This window comes from Xiphophorus hellerii, chromosome 14 (assembly GCF_003331165.1).
Source record: "Xiphophorus hellerii strain 12219 chromosome 14, Xiphophorus_hellerii-4.1, whole genome shotgun sequence".
Taxonomy (NCBI): domain Eukaryota; kingdom Metazoa; phylum Chordata; class Actinopteri; order Cyprinodontiformes; family Poeciliidae; genus Xiphophorus; species Xiphophorus hellerii.
In genome coordinates this window covers 12,322,406-12,335,335 of record NC_045685.1, presented here as the reverse complement: position 1 = coordinate 12,335,335, position 12,930 = coordinate 12,322,406, and the positions used below count along the sequence as shown (strand labels likewise).

The following is a 12,930-nucleotide window of genomic DNA, read 5'->3' as shown; positions in this document are numbered from 1 at the left end:
AATATTCAAGAAGGGTGAATACTTTAGGAAGGTGCTGTAACTTCAACTTTAGGATATATTTCTGCCATTATATTTTGCTTTGTATATACAATGTACAAGCCTACTCTGTATACAGTATACTATTTTTGGATCTGTTTGTTTTCCAGTTTATGCTATTTTAATTCTGAGAGCGGATTTGACTGACAGGCTGATCATGGTTGCAATCTGACAGTCTTACCACTGTTAGTGGCTGTCTCAGTTGAGTCACTTAAAAGGACAGCTATAATGAAAAGTGCTTTTCATATTTCCAAGCCTACTGCAGACTTGAAATTTTACATACCATTTAAAAAATAAACCCCCAAATAAATAAATAGCATCCACAAGTACACATCAAAGCCAAATCTTGAGCATAGGGTCAGTGTCTTCCAAGTTCCTGGCCAATAAGTCACTCAGTTATTCCCTAAGGGTAAAGCAATCTTTTTTGGTCTTGAGAATATGTTTGACTTGTGACAACCACGCAGATCTGCCATTACAAGTGTGACATCTCAATCTTTTGCAAGGGAGGATATGAATCTTTAAGCCATTTGAATATCACTCGCTAAGCTCTGGTGGAAAAGCCTCTGCACTTAGGCTTAGCACTCTCAAGACAGCTACTCCTTGTTAAGAGTCGCCTCAGACTCCTCCACTATGAATGGGACCATTACCCTCATCGCTTACTGCACAACCACTCACACATACACACACATATGAGCACACATATGCATCTATGGATATCTTTCTCTCAACTGGGGCAAACTGAATGCTTTTAGAAGAGCTGCGAGCCAAACGCGCATTGCGAATCAGTGCGCCAGTTGTCTGTATAGCTTCTAAACAATTCCAGATGAGTTCTGGCTCCCTGCTGTGCCCCTTTTCCGCTTCCCTTAAAGAACGCAGGGCAAGATGGAGATATCTTATAGAAAAGCTCATCTACATGAGAAAGGGACTTAAATGGGAGTTGTAAATTCTTCATGATGCAGTGCTGGATAATTTACAATAGGATAAAAGGATCAAAAATGACGAGAAAGGGGTTTAGTTTAATACAGGACGACTTATGTTGCTCCTTTGATCAGACAAGTCTGATGTTTCTCAATAAGAAAAATGAAAAAAAAAATCTGCTACGTCCTCTGCTGCTAGATCCCAACGCCAAAAAGCCCACCTCACCTGATGCAACGATAAATGTGAATTAGAGACATTTCTGTCTTTTTATGGTGCTGACTACCATCCAACGCCCTATGGGAAACCAGTAGCCAGTATGTGCGTGTGTGCTTCCTATGACTTAGCGGGTTCTTAACTTCCTTTCAGTGTTTGCCCCTACCATTTTCCATGTGCTCTGCCTCACCGACACTGCCATCCGGCGTTGTCCTCTCGTAGCTGTCCTCGGGCAGGGGGAGGGCGCCCAGCCGGGGGCCCGAAGAACTCTTGCTGCTGGGTGTCTCGGATTCATCCAGGCCGCTGTCGTAGCAGCTCTGCAGCGATCCCTGCTGGTGAGGGTCCTGGGGCTGGCTCACCACCGAGAAGGTCACTCGACGAAACGGCTACAAGAGAAACCAAACGTCCGGGGGTCACTATAAAAGGGACTGTTTTAGCTGTGTTTGTCTTTTTAGTGAGATGTGATTTTTGGGAGTTGGGGCCGCTGAAAATCAGACATGGGCTTTCAGGAGGGGATGCCAGGAATCTAGGAAAAAAAAGGGGTCAAAAGAGGCGCAAAAATGTATAGGCTAGATTTTAATGGGGGGCTATTAATGATTAAAAGTACAGATAAGCTGACCTAAAAATAATAACAAATGTCCTGATTTCCACAAGAATCGACTAAAACAGCTGACTTTTAGCCAAAAACCTTAGCAATAAACTTTTTTTCCCCCAAAACTAAGCCATCAAACCTAGGCAACTGAGAAGACATGAAGGCTAATGATCTCTGTGTTTTTATCAAACTAATTTGCCCACTGAAAGTAAGAAGAAAGACCTGATTGGAAACCAGAAAGCGAAACTACAAGGCTAACCCCGGACTCATACAAACAGGCAGAGCCACTTGTTGTCACGTTACCACACAAAAAGTTCAGCTAGGTAAGTGGTAGGTTCAAGCTATCATTACATGCAGTCTGCTTGAGCACATTACTGAACAACATCCGCTGTTAGGCACCAACAGCATATCATCAAGACCGAGGCCTGTTTCTCACTGTCTTAAACTGCTTAGTTTTCTTCCTATGTCTCTCATTCCCTGTCAGAAGCAACACAAAGGCAATGGCACGGAGGAATGATCGCTGGAGAATAAGCATGAAGTGAGGAATGAAAGAACCGGTTTGGTCATTATAACAGTAAATGGCATAACAAATTGTTACTGCCATTCATTAATTAGACACAAACACTGTCAGAGCTCGCCTCTGCTGCCGCAAATGTGCATGCACCTTGCTGGACCGCAGATCCTTCCGCTCACAATCCTTCTCTTCCCACTGTCATCCGTGTTTCCTTGTTCAATCATGAGAGTATTACATGGGGCAGAGGCTCATTACTCAAAAATGCTCTCCCCAGCACCATTGCACATTTGTTCCCTTAATTCGCTCACCTGAAGAAGATGAAACGGTTAGCCTCAAGTGATTGCAATTTAAATTGGAACACGGTAGATAGGTTTTCTTTGCCGTTCACTAGATTTTACAGGTAGAGGTATGTTAGAAGGGACTCTGTTAAAGGGGGCCTTAAACATAAAGTTCGACCCAAAGATCTCATGATATAACTGGCAGAAAGCAGTATATCCCTGTTGTGGCCACACAAGTAAAACACTGGTGGCATACATTGCTCAGTCACCTTGAGAGAACTCTAATTGGTAAAAGGCAGAAAAGGACGCAATTGTCTTCCGTGTAACTGATCTGAAAACATTGGTAAAAGGTGAAAAGGCATGTCAATAAAGGCATCTATTGATCTGTAAATGTTGGTAAAAAGTTGTTAAGAACTGATCAAATCACGAGAAACCCTACCTGTCCGGGTATTCTTCTTGGCAAACTAAATATGAAGAATGACCCATAAGAACTATCCGCGAAAAAGGAGACCCACAGGTGCAGCTCAAGGTTTTTTCTAGCTTTTCTAGCTTCCTGTGGGACCTAGCTGTCCTGCAGTGCCAACTCTAGCTTGGCTGTCAACATAAACAGCATGTGATCATGTGGTTGCAGCTGATCTGAATCAACCAAAAACAGATGTACACAGACATCCAGCATTTGAAGGCCATGACAAATGGAAGTTCTTTGATATTTTTCCAACTTCATGTAGCAGATAGCTGTTCTGCGGTGCAAACGCTTGCTTCAATATAAAGAGGAACGACGAGAAGACATTCCCGAACTGATGTCTACTTTGTCTTTCCTCTGTAACCATTTCAGCCAACATCATTTCTGTGTTTTCTTTATTACTTGTGTTAGATTTAATGTGCCTGGTAGGCTAAAATGCTATGCTCTTCAGCTGTCACAAGTCGGCTGTTGCTATGGCGAGCTCCCACTTGCATGGTGACATGGAGGCTGGTATGAAAAGATCAAACCACGGTCTTCTTCTACATGTAGTTAATATAAATAGATGTAGGAACATCAATTGTTGACATGTGACTAAGGTTGGATGTTTTTGGGGTTTTTTACCACCTTGGGATACTTACTGTAAAAGTACTCAGCTAAGCTAATACTCTGTGAGCTTGTTAATGATTTTTTGCCTCAGTCCAGTGGGAAATGTCTTTTTTTTTCTTTCTTTTTTTTCGCTCTATGTGTATGTGTAAAATTTTAATTTATCTATTTCTCCCCAGTTCTGTTTCTCTGGCTGGCTGGCTGGCTAACACGGCAATCTTGGCAATAAATCATGTTTCCATGTAATTACAATCAACACTTGACAAATGAATTGGTATAAATATTCATGCAGATTTCACTTGGCTACTCAAACATTTGTTGTATAATAGAAGCGAAGGCCAGTATGAAAAACTGATCACTATAGGTGTAATAACACTGAAAAAAAAAGAGTTGTGATGACACGGAAACATTTTGTTTGTTTTTGTTTGGTTGTACTGTATTTCTCCAAAACATTTGTTAAGTGTGAGGTGTGTTCTAACAAATCTTCCAGCTTGTCCAAGTGGAATTTTATTTTATTTTTTCTATGACCAGATTCAATCTGAGTGACTTTGCTTTATAGGAAAAAACATTTTTTTAATGAAACAAATTTCAAAAATGTCACCTTATGAATTGCCAGTAACTTGCAATGAAAGAAAAGTACTTGAAGTGGAGCACAATGAGGGAAAATTGAGTTTGGGAAAAAGGAAAAAGAACCTGACAAGATGGGGGGAAGAAAGAAGAAATGAACAAACAGATTTTATTCACCTGAATTTCCTCACTTGCTTTCTCCGGAGGGAGAGCAAGAGAGAGCAGAATAAAAGCGAGGAAAAAAAGCTAATTTGTTTGCAGACCAGAAATAGGGTTCACGCAGAGATTGCCAAAGGCTTTGGATTAGAATCTGCAGCCTCGATCAACTGCAAAGCAACCTTTGATCCTTCTCTTCTTGCTCTTTTAGATAAAGGAATAACATAAAAAGACACTTTATTTCGATTTGCGATTTTATGTGAATGTCTGAGGATGTGGAATTAAGATTAGAAATAAAGGAAAAGGCTAAATTATGTTGCTTGGCAAGCCCTATGAATTCACATGCAACTGTCAGGTTGTCATGACCAATTTTATTCTTTCAGTCTTTCTCTTGAATATTAACGGTAAAAGACAATTTAGAAAGCATCACACTGAAGTCATAAAAAAATCTTATTCTGCCATGCAGAATGAGACCTGGCAACAGGAGTTTAGCTGCCCTAAGGATGTTCAAAGATTAACAGACTGGGTTAACTGATGAGCAATTATTGTGTTATTTTGCAAATAGTTGCTGACAACTCAACATATAATGGTCCTTCTTGCAGTTTGTGGGTTTCTATTTTAAGTTTCCTGTCCTTTTTCCCACCAGAAGTTTTTGCACTGCTCACACGCCGGCCATTTAAGCAAAGACACAGACCGAAACACAAGCACATCTGGACAAACTGAAACGTCATGACTCTATCTGATTACATTTCTGTTGAAAATAAATAGCCACAAATTCGGGAACTTTTACGTTTTCACCTGGACCAGATGCCATTTCCTTTCATAGACAAGCCAGCATTATTTTTATGTACGGCTTTCATTACTTATAAGCACCATGCCGTTTTATGTTTACCAGATGCCAAAGCACTTCTTTGGGGTCACGAAATTTCCCTCAGACTGACATCCAGCTGTGACGAGTAGGAGAGATTGGGCAAATTCATCACAACTGAACAATGTAAACTAGCCACAGGTTTACAGGGAGCTGTGGCCGAATCTCGAACCAGCCTATTTCCTGGACGCTTGAGGCAAAACACATGTGCTGCCTGTCTCACAGGTACCCGGAGCCAATAAAAACAGCACCGCGCCAGTCGTGTCAACAGTGAATGACCTCTTGGATTTAATTTTCATTTCCCTCCCGTCCTAACAAAATGTTTGTCCTCTTTCAGCAGCTATCTGTTTTTAACCACAGCTTCTTTTTTATCTGCTGGTGAACCTTGAAAGGCTGACACACCGCTCACGCATAAAGTACTCTGTCTCCTTATGACGCTAGTTATGATGATTATTTGGTCTACACAACATGTTTGAGGTCAAGTATGTCTTGTAGCACGTCAGCCATTGCTCATCATTACCGTACAGTGCTTTTACAAAAGTATTCACACCATTACCGTTTTGCACAATCCGAAGCTTCAGGACTTTTTTTTGAAACTTCACACACATCCCCTTACGGCGTGTAAATAAAAGGATTTTTGAAATGACAAGAAGCAAAGCTGTTGAAAAGTTGTTGAAAAGAACAACTTTTCACAATTTACAATCGGTGGCAAAAAATGGAAATTGATGTTCACATATGCTCTTCACCCAGTCAAACCAAGGCAGAGTTATTTTGCAAAGTAAATTGAGAAAAACGGCAACATCTATTTGTGAAAAGCTGGCAGATACATACACTAAACAACTTTCATCTCTAATTGTAGTGAAAGCTGTTTTTCCAAAGTGTTTCTGTACTTTTCAGATTTGTAACTCTAGAAAATGCTGAAAATTATTTATCTCACCCGTTCACGTTACAGTTATGTGGTACATTGTGTATGTTGCGCGGAATCCCAATACAACAAAAGAGTTTGTGGGCTAAAGTAACTGTGTTTTGCACTAGGCGGCCTGTCATCCATTCTCACTTGATGCATGGGTTTATAATTAGGCCTACCTTCAACAAACCCTCCGGATGAAATGAAGGATAATGGAACTGGTATGAAAACACTGTGTGTGTAATTTCAGCTGTAAATACCTTTGGCAGATGGCGGTGACCCACTACCGTGAACCACAGGAAGTAATTGTGGCTGGGTTGGACTTGGGGCAAGAGGAGCAAACATAAACTGCAGGTCCAGTGTGTTATTGCAGTCAACCCAGAGAAATGAAGGGATGCGGAGGAGGGGAGCTTGAGCAAGCAAGATAGACCAGGAGATAAAGAGGCCAATTGAAAACGAGGGGAGCCAAAGAGAGATGGAGAGAGTGACGGAGGGCAGCGACACACGAGTGCCGGCATGATTGCCAAAAGTGCCAGTCGGTAATTAAGAACCCGTGTTTCATTTTTAATGGGCAACCAGGCGGTGACCTGATACACCACCTGAGACACAGTGAGAGAGAGCCAAATAACCATGACATACAAAAACAACATACTTGCAGGGATCTTAAATTGGCTCGATCTAATTGCTTTTGCCTGTTTAAGTGCAAGAGAAACTTGGTGCAATTCCAGGGCTGGGAGTTGCAAAAGATATTGAGATATATTGTTACTGAAGTGATAAATGAGACAAATGCCCTCAGGCTGAACTGATGGTTAATCAATTGGAATCTGATCAAGGTGGATTCAAGTTCGATTTGGGTTCTGCCCAGCTGTAGTAAATTAGGGTGTTACAGAACAGAATGTTGATTCTTGTGGACCCTCAGCCGCCACAAAACGAGTGTAACGGCTGGATTTTCTATGCCTTCTTACCAAGACAACATTATACACACTTCACTGGAAATTGATTTGACAGACAAAAATATTGAATAATTGTGAAGTAAAATAAAAACTTATCAATTACATTCACTTATGGAGAGGTTCTATGAGCACAAGCTTTCAATACTTGCCACAGATTCCCACGAAATATAAATTTAGGCCCAGTGGTTGTATTGCATCCCAAGTCTTTTTTCCAAGTCTTTTTTACCCATTTAAAGATTTTCTTTTAGTTCCATAACCTCTGAGCAGCTTACCTACCAATATCAATAGTAAACAATCCCACAGCACAATGCTGGCATCCATTTTCACATTACAATGGTGAGTTATCTTGGGCTAACACATAACGTCCTTTTGAACTTATATATTTATGGTTAAAACTTGATCAAATGTAGTAATGTTCAAGAACTATAAACTCTTGGGAGGCTTTGTAGATGGCCTCTCAGGTGCCCTGGAAACTCTTAGCATGACCACTGAGATTTTTTTTTAATGTATGGTTTGGTAAGTTGAGAGATTGTCGGTGGAGGAGCTTACTTTAGCTTTGTTAGGGGGAACTGCCAGCTAAGTCTCAGGTATCGTGTTTTGGCCCGGCCAATAGCTTTGGCCCTGTCAAGCTCCGGTGCACGTCTTAATGTTCCCCGTTTTTCTTCAACCTTCAACTCCTCTGTGCAACATTCCTCGTAGGTCGTTCCTCCCTAAGCTGGAACCTGACACCATAATGAGGGGAAACAGGAACAACATACTGAGAGACTCCAGGAGAAACGAAAGAAAAAGAACAAAAACTGGGGGAAAAAAATCTGAAATGACTGTCTTTGGTCTCGTCCTTGTCTGCTCAGTTTCAAAACTGCTTTCAGCCTTGCAGAGTGACTGCTCATCAAAGTAACAGTTTACACAATAACCGAAACGGAGACAGAAGGATTGGTAAACCTGATTGCCATACTCTCTCAATTGAAATTATGTCAGTGAGGTGCGAGGTCATGCGATAAAGACTGGCACTGAGCCAGATAGTATAATTTTTAAGCACCTTTAAAAATACTTTAATGACAATCGTGATGGGTAACACGCCATCTGTCAGAGTTGATGATGCTATTAGCACTCCCTTGTCGATCTTACCCTTCCATTTTACCATGTGGTGGTTTTATGGACTGACAGAACACAGATCAATTGAATGTCCTTCAGTGCTTCTCCACTGCTTTTCTTCAGTCTTATCGACCCTTTATTGGCATGTTTGGCAGGAGAAACAGTTGGATACATGCATATGTTTCAGTGGGGCTAGGCTAACAAGAGGCAAATCCTAAACACAAACCATATGATGATTTCACCGTTTTGCCTTTAAAGGAAGCTGTTACTAGACAAAACAAAAATTCTCCTCATAGATGCTGCGAGAAAACTTCCTTTCAGAGTTACATTTTCTTACTTTGTCAACTTTCCTGTTGTCTTTTGCTTCTCCACGTTTTTAGTGATGTCTTTGGAAGAGAGCCACCCATAGCACTTTCCTATTAGCATTCAACCCATGAATGGAGCTAAAAAACAGGCCCGCAGGAAAAGAAGAAGAAGAAAAAAAAAAGATCACACATGCTTACTTTTTTAAAGTCAAGGCTAAACTTTTAATTGCTCTTCAAGTGGTGGATTAGGCCACTGGTGTAACAGAGATACTATTCTGCTGGGATGTGTTTGAACATTGACAGAAGCTTAACCCAGTCCCTGACCTATTCTGAAAGCAGAAGAAGAGCTTTTGTTGTTTTTTTTTTTCTTATCTTATATTTATGAAGTGGGGACCAAGATATGTAGAGGGGGCATTAGCTAAGAGTGGCAGTGGTTTAGCTTCAAACTGACAAGTAACCCCCTCTGTAGTTCTTCAAGAACACAGTCATTGTAAAATGGGCGTGTTGGAACTGATAGCGGGCCGTGATGAAGTACGCAGAATGAAAGCTTCATGTTTCATGGAGGCAGTCTTGTCAACATCAGCTAAATATGTAGCATGGTTATTTTATGCTGTGGTAAATTCACAGCAACAACACCCCTCCCCCGTTACCCCCCCCCCCCCCCCCCCCCCCCCCCACACACTTATTCATGACTTATGTTACGTTCTCTGATTGGGAATGGATAGTAGCATCTCCAGTGTCTCCACTTTAGAGCCTCTCCTGCTGACACAAGCGCTGGCATGCACCAGGGAATGAGTGTCAACCAAACTCCGAACCCTGGTGTTGCTTACATAGTGCCAGCCTGCAAATCCTGTGATCGCATTTCCTTTTTTTTTTGGAGTGTTTTTTTTTCTCTTCTTCAATTCCTGACCTGAGTGTGTAAGTGTTTCTCATTGACTTGTGAGAAAGACACATTAAAAGTGTGTGCAGTTTTGGTCAGGCAGTTAGAAACATGCAACACGAAGATGACCGTCATTAAGGGTGAACTTGTTTTGGGTTTCCAAGTCCTTGAATCCCCAAAACCAGGCCATCAAATGCATACATGTAAAAGCAGATACAATAGAAGTGTTCTCTGGAGTAATGAATCATGCCCCTCTGACAAGCCAATGGACAAGTCTGGGTTTGGCAGGTTTATCAAGAGCAGTTCTTAGCTCCCTGGTTCCAGTGAAACTAAGCAAAACAAAACATGTTGGACAGTTCAAGCAATCGAGTTTTGGGATCATCTTGACTGGCCTGCACAAAGTTCTGACTTCAAAAACAAAACACCATTGAAAAGAATTAAAGCAAAGACTAAGAGCAAGGCTTTTCATCCAACATCAGTGTCTGACCTCACAAGAGGACTGCTGGGAAAAAAATGCTCAAAAAGTCCAATATACATACTCCAAAACCATGTGGAAATCCTTCTCAGAAGAGTTGAAGCTATCGTAAGATGGACTTAATGTCACTATGCAATTGCATCTGAAGGCAGACAAGTGGATACTTTAGAAATGTAGTGCAGATCAAATAAGCCACAAAAATAACAACAGATGCTTGTCGATGGCTAGAAAAAGCTGGTAAAATAATCAATATCAAAATGGAGCTTATACATATATTTAATCCAGTATATGATAATGACTTTACATAAATAAAAGATATCCACAATAAGCTTAAACATGTGCAAAAAGTTATTGATTTTTAAATAATAGCAGTTATATGCTGTAAAATCGCTGCACCTAGAAAAGAAGTCTTTTTTTTTTTTTACTAACAGTGTCATTAGCTTTGATTTCCTAGTCCTGGCAGGCGAGCTAGTTAACAAGTTGCACAATTAGATCTAGAACTGCATGGAAGTGTTGTTCAAAACTGTCAGTCTACTACTGTCAGCTTTCTGCCCAGCCTGGGGGCTGCCGCTAACGTTAGCTTGTTGTGACACAGGTCAGGGTGTCAGCACAGAACATGACACAGCATCAACAAAGCGGCCGAATGCCAGAGCCGAGCGTTCATTGTTAAGGACGTAAGACACATCAGCAGCAGCATCGACTGCGGCTCACTTGGCTTTCTTCTACCTGTCCCACGGAGGCACAGACAGAAGATTTTTTTAAAGCCTCTGATTGCTATATCTTATGAAATGAATGTTACCGCAGAAGGAAAGGGGGGGAAAAAAATCTGTGTTGATATGATCAAAAGGCATGAGACAGACTGCGGAGAGAGGGATAAGGAAAGAAAAATCCGAAGATAAAGAAGGGAAGCTGAAACATTGTAGAGGCTTTAATAGGGCTGATAAATGATTCTTTATTTACCATCCTGAGTCGCTGATGACAGATAACCTGCATTTAGGGGATCAGGGCTGCCATCCAAACAGGCAAAAAAGAGAGCACAAAGGGAAAGACTGGCAGAGGTTAGAGAGCATATCCAGCTTATCCACTAATGAGGCGTTCTGTTTGAGTATGATCATGCAGGCATGTATCCTTCATGTGGGATAAGTGGCGTGCATCTCGAGCTCCCACGTCTGTTTCGGCGCGTCCTCGAGCGTTCTCTCAGAAACACTCGCCTCATTTCTTGAGGACAGTCCCGCCAGGTGGCGCGGCTTTGTCTGGATCAAATTAGGACCGAGCTGATGCTGATCATATCACACACACGCACACATTCCCTTACAGGTCCCATCCACCACCTGTTCACGACAACAGCAGCATAGAACAATTATGATTCCAACAATTATGGAAACAATTACTACAAATGAGTAATTAAACCCTAATGTCGGGATAAATAAACTGACGTGGCAAAGGGAGAGGATGAAGAAGGGAGGGAAGAGCCCAAGGAGAGTGAAGGGGAGGAATGAATAACAAGCAACCGGATAGGAAAAGGGAATTGAAGCAGATATGTGGAGTCGCTACAGTAAACTCTGCTGCTGCAACATAAGGATTATCAAAAACCGAAATGGCTTCAGACTCACACACATGCCCTTCCTGTCATGTCCCCCTTTTCCTCCATCCTCATTCATCTTCTCAACCCTGCCCCCTTATCTTCTCTCTTCCCCCCCCCCCCCCCCCACCAACCCTCCTCCTCCACTTTGCCTCCCTATCTTGGTCTCTGCCGCTCTCGCCCACTCTCCTGCTAACTCGCTATCTCTGTCGGGATCACGCAAGGTCAAACCTCCCCGACGTTTGATGGATGAAAATGGAATTAAGATGAAAGCACACTTTCAGATAATGAAGATATGCGGTGGGAGATTAGGAGACTCGGGGAGGCTGCCGAGGTGCCAGCCAAATTAATATTGAAATTTATGTGTGTTCGGCTTGTGCCCAGACAATCCCCGGGTGTTATTCTTCCCACCAGGGGGGGAGCAAAGTGGAAAACACAACAAAAAATATTAATGGGGAAAGTAGAAAAAGGTGGCGGCCCTCTTCTTTTTTCAGTTTGCAGTGTTATTTTCTCTGATGAAGTCCAATTTTTAACTGTGACACTAGAGGGGCTTCGTGCAGGGTGCATGGGCTCACTTAGGTGTAGTGTGCTTTACATATCGACATGTGCCTTCTCCGATATTTGCATGTGCTTTGAAAGGCATATGATCTACTTTACAGGAAGAGACACAGGCATGCACTAGCATCTTAGAATCCGATCTTCCTCATCTCAGCAGTTTCGACGGAGACCAGATCAGCGTATGTGTGTTTGAGGAGTGTGTTATGGAAGATAGGAGAAAAGGATAAGGCTCCCCGTGTCTCAGTAGGCATAAAAGACAGAATATCAGTCTTTCAAGGCCTCGTATCAACCGTCTGATGACTGCGATATGCACACTAATCCACATGTAAAATAGTCCTCTCCTCTGAGGCACTTCTTTAAGTGCACTTAGTTAAGAGTCTGGCTGCTCTTTTCACATTTTTGCCTTCCATGACACTATTCCCAGTGACTGGAGAAAAGAAAAAAAGAAAGAAAGAAAAAAAAAACAAGTGGTTTCGTCTGCAGCTTTATCAGAGTTCATTACCCGGTTGTAGACTGAGCAGATTTTTAAATTTATTTTTGTTGGGTAGAGGGAATTTTGACATTAGTTTCGGGGAGTTGTGGAATGCCAGCATGAAATATGTTCTGTTGGCAACATAAAAGCCAAAACAGAGTCAAGATTATTAAGGAGGAGTACTGTGCAGAGATAGCGGCACCATGGATGGGGCCCTAGTTGAACCCCAACCCTACCTGCAACTGATCAAAACAGAGGGAATAATCTAATTTCTGAATTGTGATGAAATGCTGTCCTATCCTACACTAAGTATGGTCTAGCGGGATGCAGGTAGTGCTCATTACGCATGTTTTTTTGTTTGTTTTTTTTTTATGTCGTGCTTACAGATTTCTGTATGATGTAAAATAATCCAGTTCACCTTTTATATTTTAAAACTTGAATTAAAGGTAAATAAGATGACACAATTACAGTTTAAACCGGTATAATTGATCCCTA

General features: G+C 41.7%; 1 protein-coding gene across 6 annotated transcripts in view; it reads right to left on the bottom strand.

Moving 5' to 3' along the window:
* The window catches only part of pcdh7b (protocadherin 7b), a 134,738-nt gene that overhangs the window by 68,044 nt on the left and 53,764 nt on the right, over positions 1-12,930 (bottom strand). For 2 of the 6 annotated variants that reach the window (XM_032582632.1, XM_032582629.1), the window contains exon 2: positions 1,334-1,553. The exons of 2 other annotated variants lie outside the window; for them this stretch is intronic. In XM_032582632.1, the coding sequence (XP_032438523.1) occupies positions 1,334-1,553 (220 nt within the window). The remainder of the gene's footprint in view (positions 1-1,333; positions 1,554-12,930) is intronic. 2 more of the 6 variants (XM_032582633.1, XM_032582630.1) reach the window with 1 other exon arrangement.